Source organism: Dermacentor andersoni, chromosome 10, assembly GCF_023375885.2.
Source record: "Dermacentor andersoni chromosome 10, qqDerAnde1_hic_scaffold, whole genome shotgun sequence".
Taxonomy (NCBI): Eukaryota; Metazoa; Arthropoda; class Arachnida; order Ixodida; family Ixodidae; genus Dermacentor; species Dermacentor andersoni.
The window spans coordinates 52,548,495-52,563,548 of NC_092823.1; the positions used below are offsets into that span (position 1 = coordinate 52,548,495).

Here is a 15,054-nt window from a genome sequence, read left to right on the forward strand (position 1 = left end):
ACACAGTCTGCTTACAAATGAAGCACTGTCGTCCAGTGACTCGGTTAAAATTTAAAAAAATTAAATTATGGGTTTTTACGTGCCAAAACCACTTTCTGATTATGAGGCACGCCGTAGTGGAGGACTCCGGAAATTTCGACTACCTGGGGTTCTTTAACATGCACCTAAATCTAAGTACACGGGTGTTTTCGCATTTCGCCCCCATCGAGATGCGGCCGCCGTGGCCGGGATTCGATCGGTCAAAATTAAAGATACCTATGGCCTAGTGACTTTCCTCTGATAGTAAGCCGTCAGAGCGCAACAAAATGAATTATTTGCAAACGTCAGAGATTTCCTGCTAAAAGAACAACTTCAAAAAGGGTACGAGAAGGAAGTTACATTCTGGGCTCTTACGTGCTAAAACCACGATCGTATCACGAGGCGCGCCCTAGTGGGAGACTCCGGAACAATTTTGACCACCGTGGGTTCCTTAGTGCACCGAATATATCGTACAGGGGCGTTATTGGATTTCACCCCCATGGATGTGCGACCGCTGCTGCCAGAATTTGAACCCGCGCCCCTTCGGGCTTGGCAGTTTGGCAAAGCACAATCGTGGTTACCTTAGACTTGCAACCATAACATTAGATGGTTCGGGTTGGTTCGAGAAACGGTCTCTATTAGTTTGTCTTGAGTTGAAGGTTCTATATAACATTAGTGACTTCTTCGTGCTCTTTCTATTACCATATATAGGTTCTGGGAAAACCTTATACTGTTTTTCAATTTCAGCCTCAATCGAGATACTTCGTCCCATTTTGGTCACATTTATTTAGTAAAACAGAACAAAGGCAAACTAAGATCGTGTGCACATTCCATTTCGTTATTAATTGTAACGTGATGATGACTCTTGTGTTTCCTTTCCGCTCCGCGCTGGCTTCCTAGCTGCTGGTTTCCTCAGACGCTGCCAGCTGCTCTCTTATCCAAGGAACGTACGTCGAGACGCGCGTGTAGAAATCAGCCTTGGTCGGATGAGCGCAGCCGTAGGCGAAAGCGGCAACGCCCACTTGAACCGCTTTGCCGCCTTTGCCGAGGACGGTGAGCGGCCCGCCGGAATCTCCCTGTAGAACACATAGCCGTCTCACGTGGTGCTCGCCACCGTGCTAAGCGAACGTCTTCAAAACAAGGGCATTGGGATGACAACGATACCGCTAAAAGTGCTGTGAGCCGTTTGTGGGATGAACATGTTTAAGGGAAAAGGCAGCATTCTTTTTCAATTTCTTCTGCTGAAGGCTTTGTTGGTGATTCTCTGACGCCACACGTCTAATCTGTTGCAAAATGTACATGCTTTCCGTTGTGTTTATTTGACTTTGTTTGCCCTGTTTGCAAGCAAAAACAGCTGCGTGCATTATCTGTATATTTCAGTAAGTTTTCCTCCCCCCCCTTCCCCATCTTTCATCGCCCCCATCCCTCTCCCATGTGTAGGGTAGCAAGCCGGTTACGCTAAACTGGTTAACCTCCCTGCCTTTCCTTCTCTACTTTTTCCTTCCTTCCTTCAGTAAGTTTTCTATTGTACCTTGGCACCAATGTACGTTCTTTATTACGGCTATAAAAGTGAAATATTTTTTTATTTTTTACTGATTTCTTTTTCTTTAGTTTTTACAGATGATACAGTTCTAGTTCTTTGGTTGGATTATCCAGAGAAGCGTGCATTACTTTTATGGAAAATCGAAACACGGTTATAATTGATAACAAACGTTCACTAATCAACTTCATACTAATTAATTCACATATATTGTAATTTCCTAACCGCAGCTGGTTAGTTTGCAAGGCATATATATACCATTGCAATGAATTTCCAGACTGATCCCAGTTCGGAGATATGCCCTATCAAACTCGGCGTAAAATTGCTCTGTTGTTTCACTTATTTTTGAACAAAACGCTTTTTTATGCATTGAATTACAAAAGTAACTGGAACTCGCGTGTATTTCGTCCGACACTTTCGAAAGTAATATCTCGGAACTGGAGTTATCCTGGAAATTAACTTCAGGTGGGTGCGACTTGCAAGCTCACCGGATACAATTAGTTTATTGCAATTTGTGCGGGTGAAGTAGATATTTAGGAAGTTAATTATAATGTTTTATCAATTATAGGAACGTACTCAGTTTCTCGTGATAGCGATATCTGCCTCTTCGAATAATCCAGCTCAATGACGAGAATCATGCTATCTGCCACAGTTGATTTCGAAAAATTCTGTAAAACTTACAAACTGATCGCCACCGTATGTGTCATATATGTTTTCCTCGTGTCGTGGTAGCATTCATCTTGTCAGGCTACTAAATGGAGTAGATTTTAGTGAATACACCTTTCCTTTATTGTAAAAGAAAAATAACGATACTCAATTCAAATAAATAGAAAGAACTTCGGGCTTCGGGCGTCAAATGGTTATTGTTTCACACAATTATAGAAATAGTAAACCCTGGCGCTACTTTTCGTTTTAGTAATGAATTATGATGGTTTGCCAGTGCCAAGAAGCGTATATCTTACACAAATTTTTTCTTTGTCGCTGCCGATTATACTGGCAGAACATAAAAGGGGAGAATGTGAATGCATGTAGATTTTCTAGACACTCCTCGTAATAACAAACTAATTAGATTTTAGTTTGTTCTGCAGTCAGTAACGTTGCATATGTTCATAAGAACACCCTAATCGTCCGCTCAAGCACAGAGTTATAATCGGCTCAATGCTTTTCAAAGAAGGAAAAAAAAAGGGCAGGCTTTGTCAGGGATGCAGCCGCAGTGTGATGCGTTGAATGTTTTGCGCGGTCTCAGGGGTGCAGAAGTGAAGTATACAAATACGGAAATTAGATTTATTCGCGCACTGTAAAGGTGACATGCCTAACGTGCGTCGCAGCTAGCGCACATCTTGCCATCTAATTTTGCAACCGTCTATCTTTTAGTGGGTTCGCTTGTTCTGCAAGGGTGTTTGAGCACTAGGGTAAAGAAATGACACCCTCCCCTCTACTGATGGCACCCGATTGTTCCCTGCGCCACTCGAGCCCACCGCACTCGTATACGGTAGGGTGTCCTGCGCTTGCTTCAATTTCCTGCACTTGCACTCGCCGCGGAGACGTACACGTTCCGCCATGATCAGAGAGCTTGGATATCGCCCTTTCTTGCTGCCAGAGTTTCTTGCTGCCAGATTCTTGAATTGAACGCAGAGGGGGGTGGGATCCGGAGCTATAGCACATTTTTGCAACGAACTACAGATTAGTAGTCCTCACAACTCATTATGAACGCTAATTTGAGGTTTTTAAATTGCACCTACTACAGCATAGGGAAGGTCTATGGGCTGAAACCATGCCCACTCGGATGGAGAAACTTATACTGTCGAGATACGCTTCTCTGGACACCGCACACGGCGGTAATTTTGCCTCCTATCGAGTCATGCGTGGCGCGATAACGGTATAATGATCGCACGTGACACCTACATGATCAGGTAATGGCTCCTTCCCTCTACGCAACGATATCAAAGCGCGGTGTGTGAGTTGCATGACTGGAAATACGTTAGGCTGTTAGCTGTGATGCTAAAACCTGTTTCATTACATCGCTTTCACCCACATTTATTCTTTTAGCGACGTTTCATGCAAAAAAAAAATTAGATATATATTTCTTTTCGATTCGGGTGAGAACGCGGCAGGCGGTTCATCCCGTCGAACATAGTAGCTCCTTTAGTACAGCGGGTGCCACCTGAAGTGAACTTGAGGTATGTAGGAAAACAATTGGGTTTAGTCTTAACACAGCCGCCTATTCCTTGGCAAGACCGGACAGAACTGGTTAAAAGAACTGACATGCACATATGTGTATACCATGATTTAAGGGGTCGCTGGCCGATGGAAATACTAGAGTTAAGCCTACGCATAGGCGCCGGGTACTGGAATATTATTGATTGACCGTGCAGTCGACTGCGCATTGTGCATATACAAGAAAATGAAGGTGTCCCTAGCATATAAAAAAATTGTGGTATGGTGGCCATTAAATATTATATAATATTTGATAACACACCACATACTTATGAGTTCCCATGAAAATTTATTGCTCATGATATAAAGAGCGATGCGCAAGCGGTTAGCATTCTTCTGCTACGGTTACAGAGAATCAATCATCATTAGGGTTAAAACAGAATTAATTTGCATCCCTAAATTCAGGTTAATTACTCACTTGCACTAATAGCTAAAACATGTCATTATGATAGCTCAGTCGTGCTATATAAAATAGAAAACTACACATAAGATAAATAGACTAAACCCTAAGAAAGACATGACCCACCACTGCGTCCTGAAAGAAGTGCATGGCAATGGAGGTATTTAACAATGCACAATCTGAGGTTTTCACGGCAGCTGAGAGACCGCAAAGACACGCTGAACTTTATACAGTTTCCACATAGCACAACAATATCAGCATATATAAAGCAGAAGGAAGAAAAAATATCCCTTCAAAAATTTTTCCACATTCTAAGATAGGCTGAAAAGAGATTTCCTATTGAAGGAGTTGCAGGTCTCCACTTTTGAAAAACTATATTCGCTAGAAACTTCTCTAGACATGTTTAGTTCAGCAGCAAATTTTCCAATTACCTCATTCTCAGCGGAACAAGGCCCTGCAGTAGCCGTTGGCTAACCTAAGCTGACAAACAACGTTACCCGAAGCTCAAGAGAAAAAAATCCGCCTCCGTTTTACCCTGCGAAAGTGGATGTACAGCGAAGTTGTTGCCGACGTTAGACAAGTGCCATATCCCCAACGAACGTTAGACGACGTTGCACAAGCACCACCACTACCACCACCACGACCACCACCACCACCACCACCACCACCACCACCACCACAAGTGGCGTACAGCACGCACGCACGAACGTGGCCGTAAGTGCAGCATGCGTCCTCATTCTTCTAGGATCTCGACCAAGCGCAAGTCTGTTATTTAACCAAGTGAATTCTTCTAATTTCATCAGACAGTTGGTTAAGTATGACTTACACACAAGCTACAGTATCGGACTGTAGTTCGAATATACGAGAATACATGCTTCTGCTAGGCGGAAACTCCAACACAAAACCCTTTTTCATCTGCCGTTTGAGGTCTGTCGGAGTGGCCGCGGTCGGTAGGTGGCGGTACTGTTTTTCGTCGAGCACAGAAGGAGCCCGCAAAAAGTTCCGTCCAACTAGAGGCTAACAGCTTCGCTGTAAAGCAAAAGACGGCATGCATGTCAAGTATCTTGCTGCCGTGTGCCTCTCAATTGTGCAGACTAGTACGGCTTAGCTCCCTCGCATGCTTCGTGTTAAAACACTGTAGAGGCACTCCTGGCAATGTGCCATTAAGGAATCGTGAAGCGGCTGCACAGACCGCCGAATGACACCATCGAGAGACATTTGGTGAACTTTGTCACGTGTGTACCGTCGTCTCTCTCCGCTTTAAGCCGATTCCATACAGGGCATTTGCACACCTGGTGCGGGACACTATCCGATGAATTCTCCCGATTAGTTCTATCTGATGAGGCTTTTCAATGGACTCCATTTAGCAGCTATAAAGCTCGGTTGCGTTCGAGGTCGTTTTCACTTGTTTGTGGTTTTGTTATTGTATTTTATAAATAAGTTTACTTAATTGAATAATGATCAATTATTAGGAGAGTCGAAGCCAGCTTAGGGACATAAAGGTTGTTCCCAGTTAGTTGGTTTATAATGCTTAGGGAAAAAATATATTCTGTGCTAAACAGACAAGGATGAGAAGATAGAGACGTGGACTAGCAAGAACGTTGAACTCACTCAACCATTAACTCGATAAAGCTTTTAACTTGTAATTTTCAAGTTATCGAAACATTTAACGCGTTTAAATTTGGACCGGCCCACGTTTACAGTTGCTCATCCTTGTCTGTGATGGGTTGCCATTTTGATGCTACATCATCGATGTTCATGTCAATTTTCAATATTTGAAAAGACATTTAAAGGGTGCTTTTTGTCATCTGTGACGGCGCAGTGGTCTGTGTCAAAATTTGTGTCGAAATCATTGAAGAACTCGCGGCATAAATATGACTGAACCATCTTCCATGCAACGATACGCCTGCCTTTTGTATTCAGGATAAATACTTTAAGCGATCACTTTCCTGTTATATTGTGAACAGTGGAGTGTAATGTGCAATCTTATTGGCTATGGGTGTCGGGAGGATCGTGGGAACTTACCCGCGGAAAAGTAAAGCCAATAATAAACACGCCGGTCCTCTTACCTTTATCTTCGTCGGCAATTGCACTGTTAATATGTAAATAAACCTTGAACTGTTATAAAAACTGCCCCAAGGTTTTTTTTTTTTGCAAGATATGGTACGAGTTGGTTAGCGCTGTTATGAATTACCAGTATGCTTTTTCCCCTGTAATCGTATATCGAGGGGTATTAAGGCCATCTGTCGTCATGTGGCAAGACACTCCGGCAAGAATACATGGTTTCAGAGGATTTTGTGCCAAGGAACTTGAGAGGACGAATATAAAACGGAGGTGTGTTATGGGAATAATGTCTACTGATTTCGTACTAATTGCATGGTGAATTGCTGACAAAGCTTTACTGTGGTAATTTTTAAAACGAAACGTGGAACAAAAACATATTTGACTCTACGCATCCGTGCGAATATAATGTGATGAACTGTCTTCTAAAATAGCGATTCGCAAAAGACAGGTTGCGCTAACTGTAAAGGGACACTGAAGGAAAACTTAGGTTGAGCCATATTAAATTAAATTACGCATCTCCAATACTAAAAAGAAGCACTCGTACCGTGAGAAGTTGCTTGGTAAGCCAAAAAAGCCGCCAGGACATAATACAGGCGGCGACGCCACCTTCAACTGCTCACACGACGACGTTATGTATTTGAGATTGGCCGCTCGCGCCGCGTTAACCATTCATCGGTTACAATGAATTACATTGTCCTTTAAGGATAATCTAAAAAAAAAAAACACAGTTTCAAGAAGTGTTGCAAGCGCCCCAAATACCAAAGTACGGCAAAATAATTTAAGATATGTGACGTTGCAGTGACGTAATGTAGATGGCGTTTCGCCACAGAGTTTAGTAAAGAAACATTGAGCAAATTTTTTTATTTTCTTGATAATAAAAATATTACCACGCCTTTAACGTAAATGCAGTAATGCTTGGTTAGTCTAAACTGATCTGTTTTTCTTTAGCCTCGTTTTAGAAAATGTCCGTATTGTTCACTTTTGCCCTGAGAAAAGTTTGATGAATCATCCTCACCTTGCATATTCCTTTCCCTTTTGTCCTCGCGCACAACACGTCGTACGGCGTTAGCCTTTTGGTAAGCTCTTCTTTGCTGAAGCTTTCCTTACAACGGTTGTAAGGAAGTATCGTCTGGGTGATTCGAAGCAAGTCCAAGCCACTCTTGTCGCCTGTTGGGATATACAGCTAGTGTATGAACTGTGTTCATCCTGACGTGTACTGCAAATATCAAGAATTCAACTCGCACAAGCAAGAAACTTAATCTGTATTCGCACAAAAGAGTTACACTGAGAAAGCTCTCGTCCCCCAAGACAATATTCCCCACATTGCCCACATGGACACATTGAACCCGACGGAAATTAGCAGGTTAAAAACGTAACTACACTTGTTAATTGAAACGAAAGGGCCGGGCATAGAGACACATCGTATGTGTTCGTGTTTAAATCAGTGACATTACAGCAGTGACTTCAACATCGCGTCCCAAAATTGCCGAGGTAAGAACGAGCTAAAGAATATGTGCTGCAGGATAAAGCACAGACCATAAGAAACGCAGTCAGCGTATTGTGTAAGTGGCTTTAAGATGTTTTTGAAACTACGTAAAAGTGAATGAAATCACAATGAACAGCTAGGAGGACGCATATCTGAATGGTTACGATGAAATCTTCAGTTTTTTTTTTAGGAAACCATTCGCTCGCCAAAACCATGATAAGATGCTTTTTTCTAAGATATATCAGGGGCTCTGAGAGTAGCGGTTTCAGTTCTGACCCTTTGGTATTGGCGGAACTTTATCAATAGTCAAACGAGAGACTGGTTATTGGCAACTAGTGCTACAAGGAACGGTAATCTCAAGCGCAGAGATTGCAAAATGACATAACGAAGTGTGAGAAAAGCCGAGCCCACCAAATTCTTACAGCACGCACATTAAGCGACGCACCAGAGTATTTTCAAGACATAAAGGCAGCGATGGTAGCATTGGTCATTGTCCTCCTAACATATGCACTTCTGCTCATTTTTCAGCTTCAGCTAGTGGGTGCATTTAGTGTAATGGTAAGGAATAACTCGATAAGAAACTAGTTCGCATTAAAAAAAAAAGACAGCTAGTTTGACATTTTCTGTTTACACCATTGCACATGAATTATAGCGGAAGAATGCCTCAGTGACACAAACCCAACGTTGACACTACGAGGTGTTGGCATTCACCTTATTTACGCAATTACGCAACCTTTTTCTTGCACGTAGTTGCGTTAGTGGACACACTTGTCTATCTTTTAAGACTGAATTAACACAGAAAAGCAGTGCTTCGGGACAGTGTTAATCCGTAACTTTTCTATTTTAACGCAGAATTTTAGGACAACTCCGAAACACGCAAACCGACAGGTGCGAGCGCTAACTTCGAACTGAAGTTTAATGCCAGGCACTTTCAATAAATACGCATAGGAACGCAAGAAAAAAAAGAACCAGCCAAACACATGTTAGAGAAAACACGTGCGTACTGTCGATAATTACTGAGCTGTTACCAGCTGCCTCAGGATAAAAAACAAAAATAACCATTTCTTTGCAGATAAAGAAGCGGGTGACAAGTTCACGCGCTTTCGATGGTCAGATTTGATTGCTGCGGCTTGGACAATTTTGCTTGTTCAGCGGTCACCTTACAGCGTATACCTAAAATTATGCCCGAAAAAAAATTAGAATTTAAAGCGTAAGACTCGACAAGCTAGATTCCCATGAAAGGCACATTGTGTTGCTTCTTGAGAAGAAGTGTTCTCAAGATGCAACAGTGTTGCATCTTGAGAACAGATGCAATGAGATCTGCAACATCTTGAAACGAGATCTGCAACAGTGTTGCATATCTCGTTTTCTGCAAACTTGCTCATAATATTAAAATGCAAGACACTGCCGATTAAAAAGAGTAGTTAGCATAGCACGATGTAACTATAGATACTGTGGCTCCCATCAAGCGGCTTGTTTTAGAGATGATGTAAGTTAACTGATGCACCTACCGCGTTGAGCTACTAAAAGAACAGCACGTCTCGTTGCGTCAGGTGAGCTGAAATGAGCTGAAATTTGTTTCTGCTTTCGGCGAGTGCCACTACACAACTGATTTTACCGAGGAGAAAACTACGCAAGCACACCCAAGCACACATTATTTTGCTTTTTGCAAGTTATTCTTTTTGACCAGATTATTGCAGGGATGAAATTATCCCTCGGCGCGAGAGGCCCTTATTCGAAATTTCTTGAATGCTGCTGGTGGCTCTATAATGAACGAGTCATGTTTTATTTGATTGGACTCGCCACGCGAACATTGTTGTATACTAGCGAATGTACACAAGCACTATAGTGAATGCTTGTTATTGCATGCATGAATGACAGATTGACTTAATGACCGAATACCGCCTTCGGCGCTATGGTTGTGATTTGAGCGCCCTCTGTCTTTTTGGGCACAACTTGGCTCTAAGAAAAGCTTACATTCTTGGCTCACATTTTGGACAATACCCAATTCTTGACCGTCGGTACAACGTGTACAACGTGACAGTATTGAAGTAATCGTACAGTCGCAATCATAGGGAGCGCTATAGGGCGGCAAAATGGGCTATTCTCTTTGGGTTAAGCTCAAAGGCGCAGGCAAGGGGTTTCTTACTGCAATTACTCACGTGCGGACACTCTCCCCCAGCCAGAAATCAAAGCCTTTCTTCCCACAAGGTTGCTTTGTCTCCATGGTAAGCAAACTGGTCTTACGAATCTGTCGAACGTAAACGGTTCGGCTGTCTGCGAAAAAAAGAGTGGAGCTTAGGAGGACATCTGACGTGTTACCGTTACTCATAAATGGTTCTCATTTTCTTTGATCACTGACCTGCTAAGTTCACTTGGTGCGTGACACCTGGTGTTTAAAGGATGGGTCACATCCGCGCCAAATTCATGAGTGGTGCTAACTAACAGGCACATGCGGGACGAGATATAGTGCACTAATACTCAAGAATATAAATGAGAGAAAAGCGGTTGGACTTAGCTAGATTGGCGGAGCACCGCACTTGCAATACGGAAGACGCGGATACGGCTTCCCATGGCGTCCACAAGTGGTGTTGGTGAACCAATCAATTTTCCTTTTCACCTGTTATTCCTATATTCAAATTATAAAAAAAACACCTAATTTGCCGTATCTTCTTCGGCTTCATAAGTTCGTGATTAATGAAAATTGAGCCCGTCTCTTCCTCTCGTCGCTATTTGCTTTACTTACTGCCTCTTTAATGTAAATACATATAATACCTTGAAGCAAACCTCTTGCCTTCGGCGTAACTTGAACCTTCGGGCGTTTCTATTGAACTCATCGGAACTAGACTGTAGTTCAAAGCAAGAGAGGGTTCGTACTTAAGAACAGGAAAAAGAAAGGCAATGGTAATAAATATGTTTCTTGGATAAGCTATACCGTGATGCGGTTACAAAATTTAACTTTTTTTTTTTACAACGTGGCTGCTAACGACGCTTTCTGAAGCTATGCCTTCACAATTGTCGTAACTATTCAGATACAAGCGTCGGCGGAATTGTTGTTCGGTCAAGCTGCCAGAGCTATGGTGGCTTCCTGCATGCGAGTTTGATTGGCATTTTTTCCTGCAGTGTTTCAGCTCGTGAACCATCGCACGTAAACCTTCAAAACTAAAATTCCCGGCCGAACCACGGCCGCACTGGAACGCAAGCTCTAGGGCTCCAGCCCGGCCATGGCAGAACCAACCTTGGTTTCGTACCTTGGTAAGCGATAGCTTGCGCATTAGGACAAAAGAGGTGCTGCAGATTTCAGTAACAAACGCGCCCCTCAACCAACATGGTTGACCTTGCGGAGAGCGTGGTACTCCTACCTGTAATAATACGTGTCCAGTGAGAAGACACACCGAGCATGACGTTGTAGATATGCGCCATGGTGCCACAGTACGATATGAAATGGGCAGCGAATTTTGTGGACGAACGCGTCCCCTAGCTTCTGTCTTCAGCACCAGCTAGTAAATGCGCGCGTTAACTTTTGATTAGGGTAGCAATTATATGGACACTTCAGGCGCATTTTTGCCGTCGTCGTCGTCATCGCCGTCGGATTCGCCACTTATGAATGGATTTGCTAAGAGTTGAGTACCTGGCAACTTATCCATCTTTTGGAAAAAAATATCCAAATAGCCCGCGACTCACTGCCAGCCGAAGTCTGCGCTAATATCTTTGTGCCAGAAGAAACCAGGCTATCGCAGGGATTGAAGGGAGCCCGTGATGGGTTCTTCGCGATATGCTGCGTGCATAAAAGTTTCGGTTGTCATTATAGCAAAGAGTCGAGACAAAGTCGCAGTTTCGCTCGAAAGGCAAATCACTGATAGCGATCGCAAAGCACCAGACATTTACACGACGCGACTTTTATATTTGTATAGGTCATATCAGTAAGCGTAAACATTTTGTTAGAATCTAAGCAAGTATGGTGTCACGAGCGCGCAGACAAGCGTAGAGATCTCACTGGGTGAACGTGAACGCTCGCTCTCAGAACGCTGGCGTGATGAGAAACGCCGGCAGCGTGGAGCGTACGTTTCGAGTGGCCTCCCGCTTCGACAGGTCTTGGAAACTCATATTACGGGACAGCCAACGTTAGCCGACAAGCAGGCAGCGCCCATAAGGTCAACAGCCACCTCAGTTTGGCTGCAGTCCTGGCATTCGCTGCAGATGACCGCCAAGATACAATGGGAAGTACGCGTAGGAACTCAGCCACACGGAAAGCCATGCGCTGCCACGGCCGGGCAAGACGACGCGACGCGCGTTTGCCTCCATTAGCACACTCTTGATCATGTGACCTTCGATAATGGGTGCGCGGGAAGACGGCGCGCATCAAGCCACGATCCCAGGGACACTGCATGATCTCTCTCTCTCTCTCTCTTGGCTCATCCTTGCAAGCCTGCCCTCACGCGCACAGCATAGGATGCGTGCGCCGGTCATTCTCCTCGCGACATCATAGTAACGACGAGCGCGAAAACTTGCCTAGCGTGTCTGTACAATTGCACCACAAGCCAGTTGTTATCAACGAATACGTAAGAAATTCGTTTTAAGATGGCTTTACAAAAAATGTTTTGAGTGATTGATAATGCGACAAGGTTTCGGAGGTGGCTCGGAGGAAGAGAACTAACCTTTGCCAACGCGATGTCATGACCAAGTTCTCCAGGAATGAATGAAGGATGGCTGAATAAGGCGGCAATGCCAACTCTTGAGCCTCGAAGTTTTTCAGTGCTGTTGTAGATAATTACGGCTTCGTCAAGGTAGATCCGTCTAAAAGAAGATCAGAAGAGAAAACGAATTGATTCCAGTTTTTGGCTATCTTGCAGCACTCAAATTAAACACGAATAGAGCACAGGGCCAACAAAGTATTTTACTTTAATAATATACAGGGTGTAATGGTTAACGTTAGCCAAGGTCTCAGAAATCCACAGTAGGATAAACGACGACGCAGCCGATGGTATTCTGCCAGCAGTGGCGTACCACTCCCGGATGTTATTTTTTCATAATTGAACTATATATAAGTAGATGATATTTTTTTAATGAACGTTTTTATTTACTGAATTGAGGGCTCGAATTTTGACGGAAAAGTAGTATTTGTGTTTTAACACACCGGATTCAGGTAATTATTTTTTCGACGTCATAAAGAAAGCGCAGTCTGCGCAATGCCTGGCTTGGAGGCGATGTGAAAGCGATGAGGCATCGATCAGTATCGGCGTTGGTCACCGCGAACGGCGAGCTGCCTTTCCCATCTGAAGCGCGAAGCCAATGAAGTGCGCAGCGGCATCGAGGAGGAGGACAAAAGCATTGAACAGAGTTAATTCTTCCCAGTAACGCCTGGGACCACTGGGGTCGCGGCGCGGGGACGCGTAATCATGCGGCTATTTTCATATTTCTCACGTTTTCCTTATAACGTGGAAAAAACAATTACGAGAGATATAGCACAGCGAAAGCAACTTAATCGGCTGATTTAAAACACGATGATTACCGTGAAATCAACATTCGTGACCTCAATTGAATAATTCAAAAGTTCGTTATTTATTATTATGTAATTATCGATAGGATCAATCATTAACAAAAATCCTCCTGGAGCCCTACGTCACCGCTGACAGACTATCATTGGTTGCGTCCTCATATATGCCGTATTTTATTTTCAAGAGCTCGGCTAACGCTAGCTGGAACGCACAGTACAGAAAAACAATATGGCTGGTCCCTCTTACATAGGAATCGGCAGAATACGAAAGTGAAACATGTCTTCACAGAAGCTGTTGCATGTTTGCTTCGCGAACTCACGGTCCAGTGCAGCGAAAGGCACACGATTTGCGGGTCGCCGACCGTGTTCCAGGTCCGCATGGCGCACGACGCCCTGTTGGTGAGCGGCGTCTTGTTGCCGAGTCGCCTGGACGAAGGTACAAGCATTCTAGTTCGGCTTCGTAGTGTCTTGGACAGCCAGTTGAGTTGCGACACACTTAGCTTAAAGCATGCGAGTGGCAGAGTTCGCAGCGCGCGCCGTGAACGCGCGAAGGCGTTCTGCTTCACGCTGGTGCGTCTCTCGCCGGATCGAAGCGAGATTCGCCCGTCGACACTGTTGCCTTTCTGCGCACTATGCGCAGCAGTTTTAAAGCGAAAGATTTACTGGCCGTGAACTTGCGATTTCGCCGTGGCAGTGCTCCGAGGAGGCAAATGACGTCACAACGCGTGCCTCGCCGCGGATATTTCTCTCTCTCTCTCGCTCCCTAGTCACTACTGCGCAGGCACCACTAGTAGCACCGAACCACAGGTGTTCCGCCGCTGCGCAGCGCCGCGCCTTTCCGCCGCCGCCGCCGTTTGGCATTACGTCACACCACGTTCCTCGTCGTTGCGCTCGCCTCCGCTCCATTCGCCAGCTGCGTCGCATGCCTGATAACATGTCGGAGGATTGAAAAGGAGAGCTCGCGTGCGGCGCAACCACAGTTGAGGTGGCAGTATGGACGTCAACAATTCTGATCAGCAGGAGGAGGCCTGTAATCAACACCGGAACGAGATGAAGAGGATACTAATCACCCATGAAACAGACGAACAGCGCGCCGAACGACTGGCTAAACGCTGCAACCTAGCTAGACAACCAAACTAACCTAGACTTGTAATCTAGATTAACCAAGGCTAACCATGCTATGCCTTAGCTTTCTCGACGTATATCCTGGCATAGCCGAGCTAAGCTACTGCCAATTTTCTTTGTTGGTGTCATCACAAGCGAGGCAGTAGGCGGTGTTGTAAGCACTGCTGATGAATGCTGAAGCTGCACTCCGTAGGCGAAGAGGCGTCACAAGCTAATGGGACGAGAAAGACGAACCATATGTGCGGAAACCGCGTCGTCGCCTCAGCGGAAGGCCTACACCGCCTACACCAGGCCATACCGCATTGGAGCCAGCGCTGCGCTGAGACGACCCGCGCGTTTACGGCGGTGCTCGTTAGTCTCATGATGTACTTCGCTTCACCGCTCCTAGATGGCGACGCCATTGCTGTCAAGAGATCAAGTTTTACGCGTTCGCGCCGATGTGACATCCGTCACAAGAAGTTGATGGTGGACCTGGGCATAAAATACTTACGTGTAGAAAGAGCGAAGATAATGTTTCGGTAGATATGTGTAATCAAAATTTTTTATCAAAGCTAGGTATGTCCTGCTCTTTAGAACTTTTTCTCTCGTTCTACTTACGCGTTAATGATATTGGTTTCTCTGATTTCTCCCTGATTTCGGGACAATGCTAGCACCATTGCATACGAGTTCAACACAACATATAGCCAATTGTGCACAATAAGGGATCT

General features: G+C 44.6%; 1 protein-coding gene across 3 annotated transcripts in view; it reads right to left on the reverse strand.

Annotated features, from left to right (window-relative positions):
* Positions 1-784: 784 nt before the first annotated feature.
* LOC129380651 (venom peptide isomerase heavy chain-like) overlaps positions 785-15,054 on the reverse strand; it is a 43,210-nt gene continuing 28,940 nt past the window's right edge. For all 3 annotated transcript variants that reach the window (XM_055062326.2, XM_055062328.2, XM_055062327.2), the window contains 4 exons: positions 12,384-12,522; positions 9,888-10,002; positions 7,255-7,406; positions 785-1,094 (listed from right to left, as the gene is read on the reverse strand). In XM_055062326.2, coding sequence (XP_054918301.2) covers positions 915-1,094; positions 7,255-7,406; positions 9,888-10,002; positions 12,384-12,522 — 586 coding nt within the window. In that variant the 3' untranslated portion in view covers positions 785-914. The remainder of the gene's footprint in view (positions 1,095-7,254; positions 7,407-9,887; positions 10,003-12,383; positions 12,523-15,054) is intronic.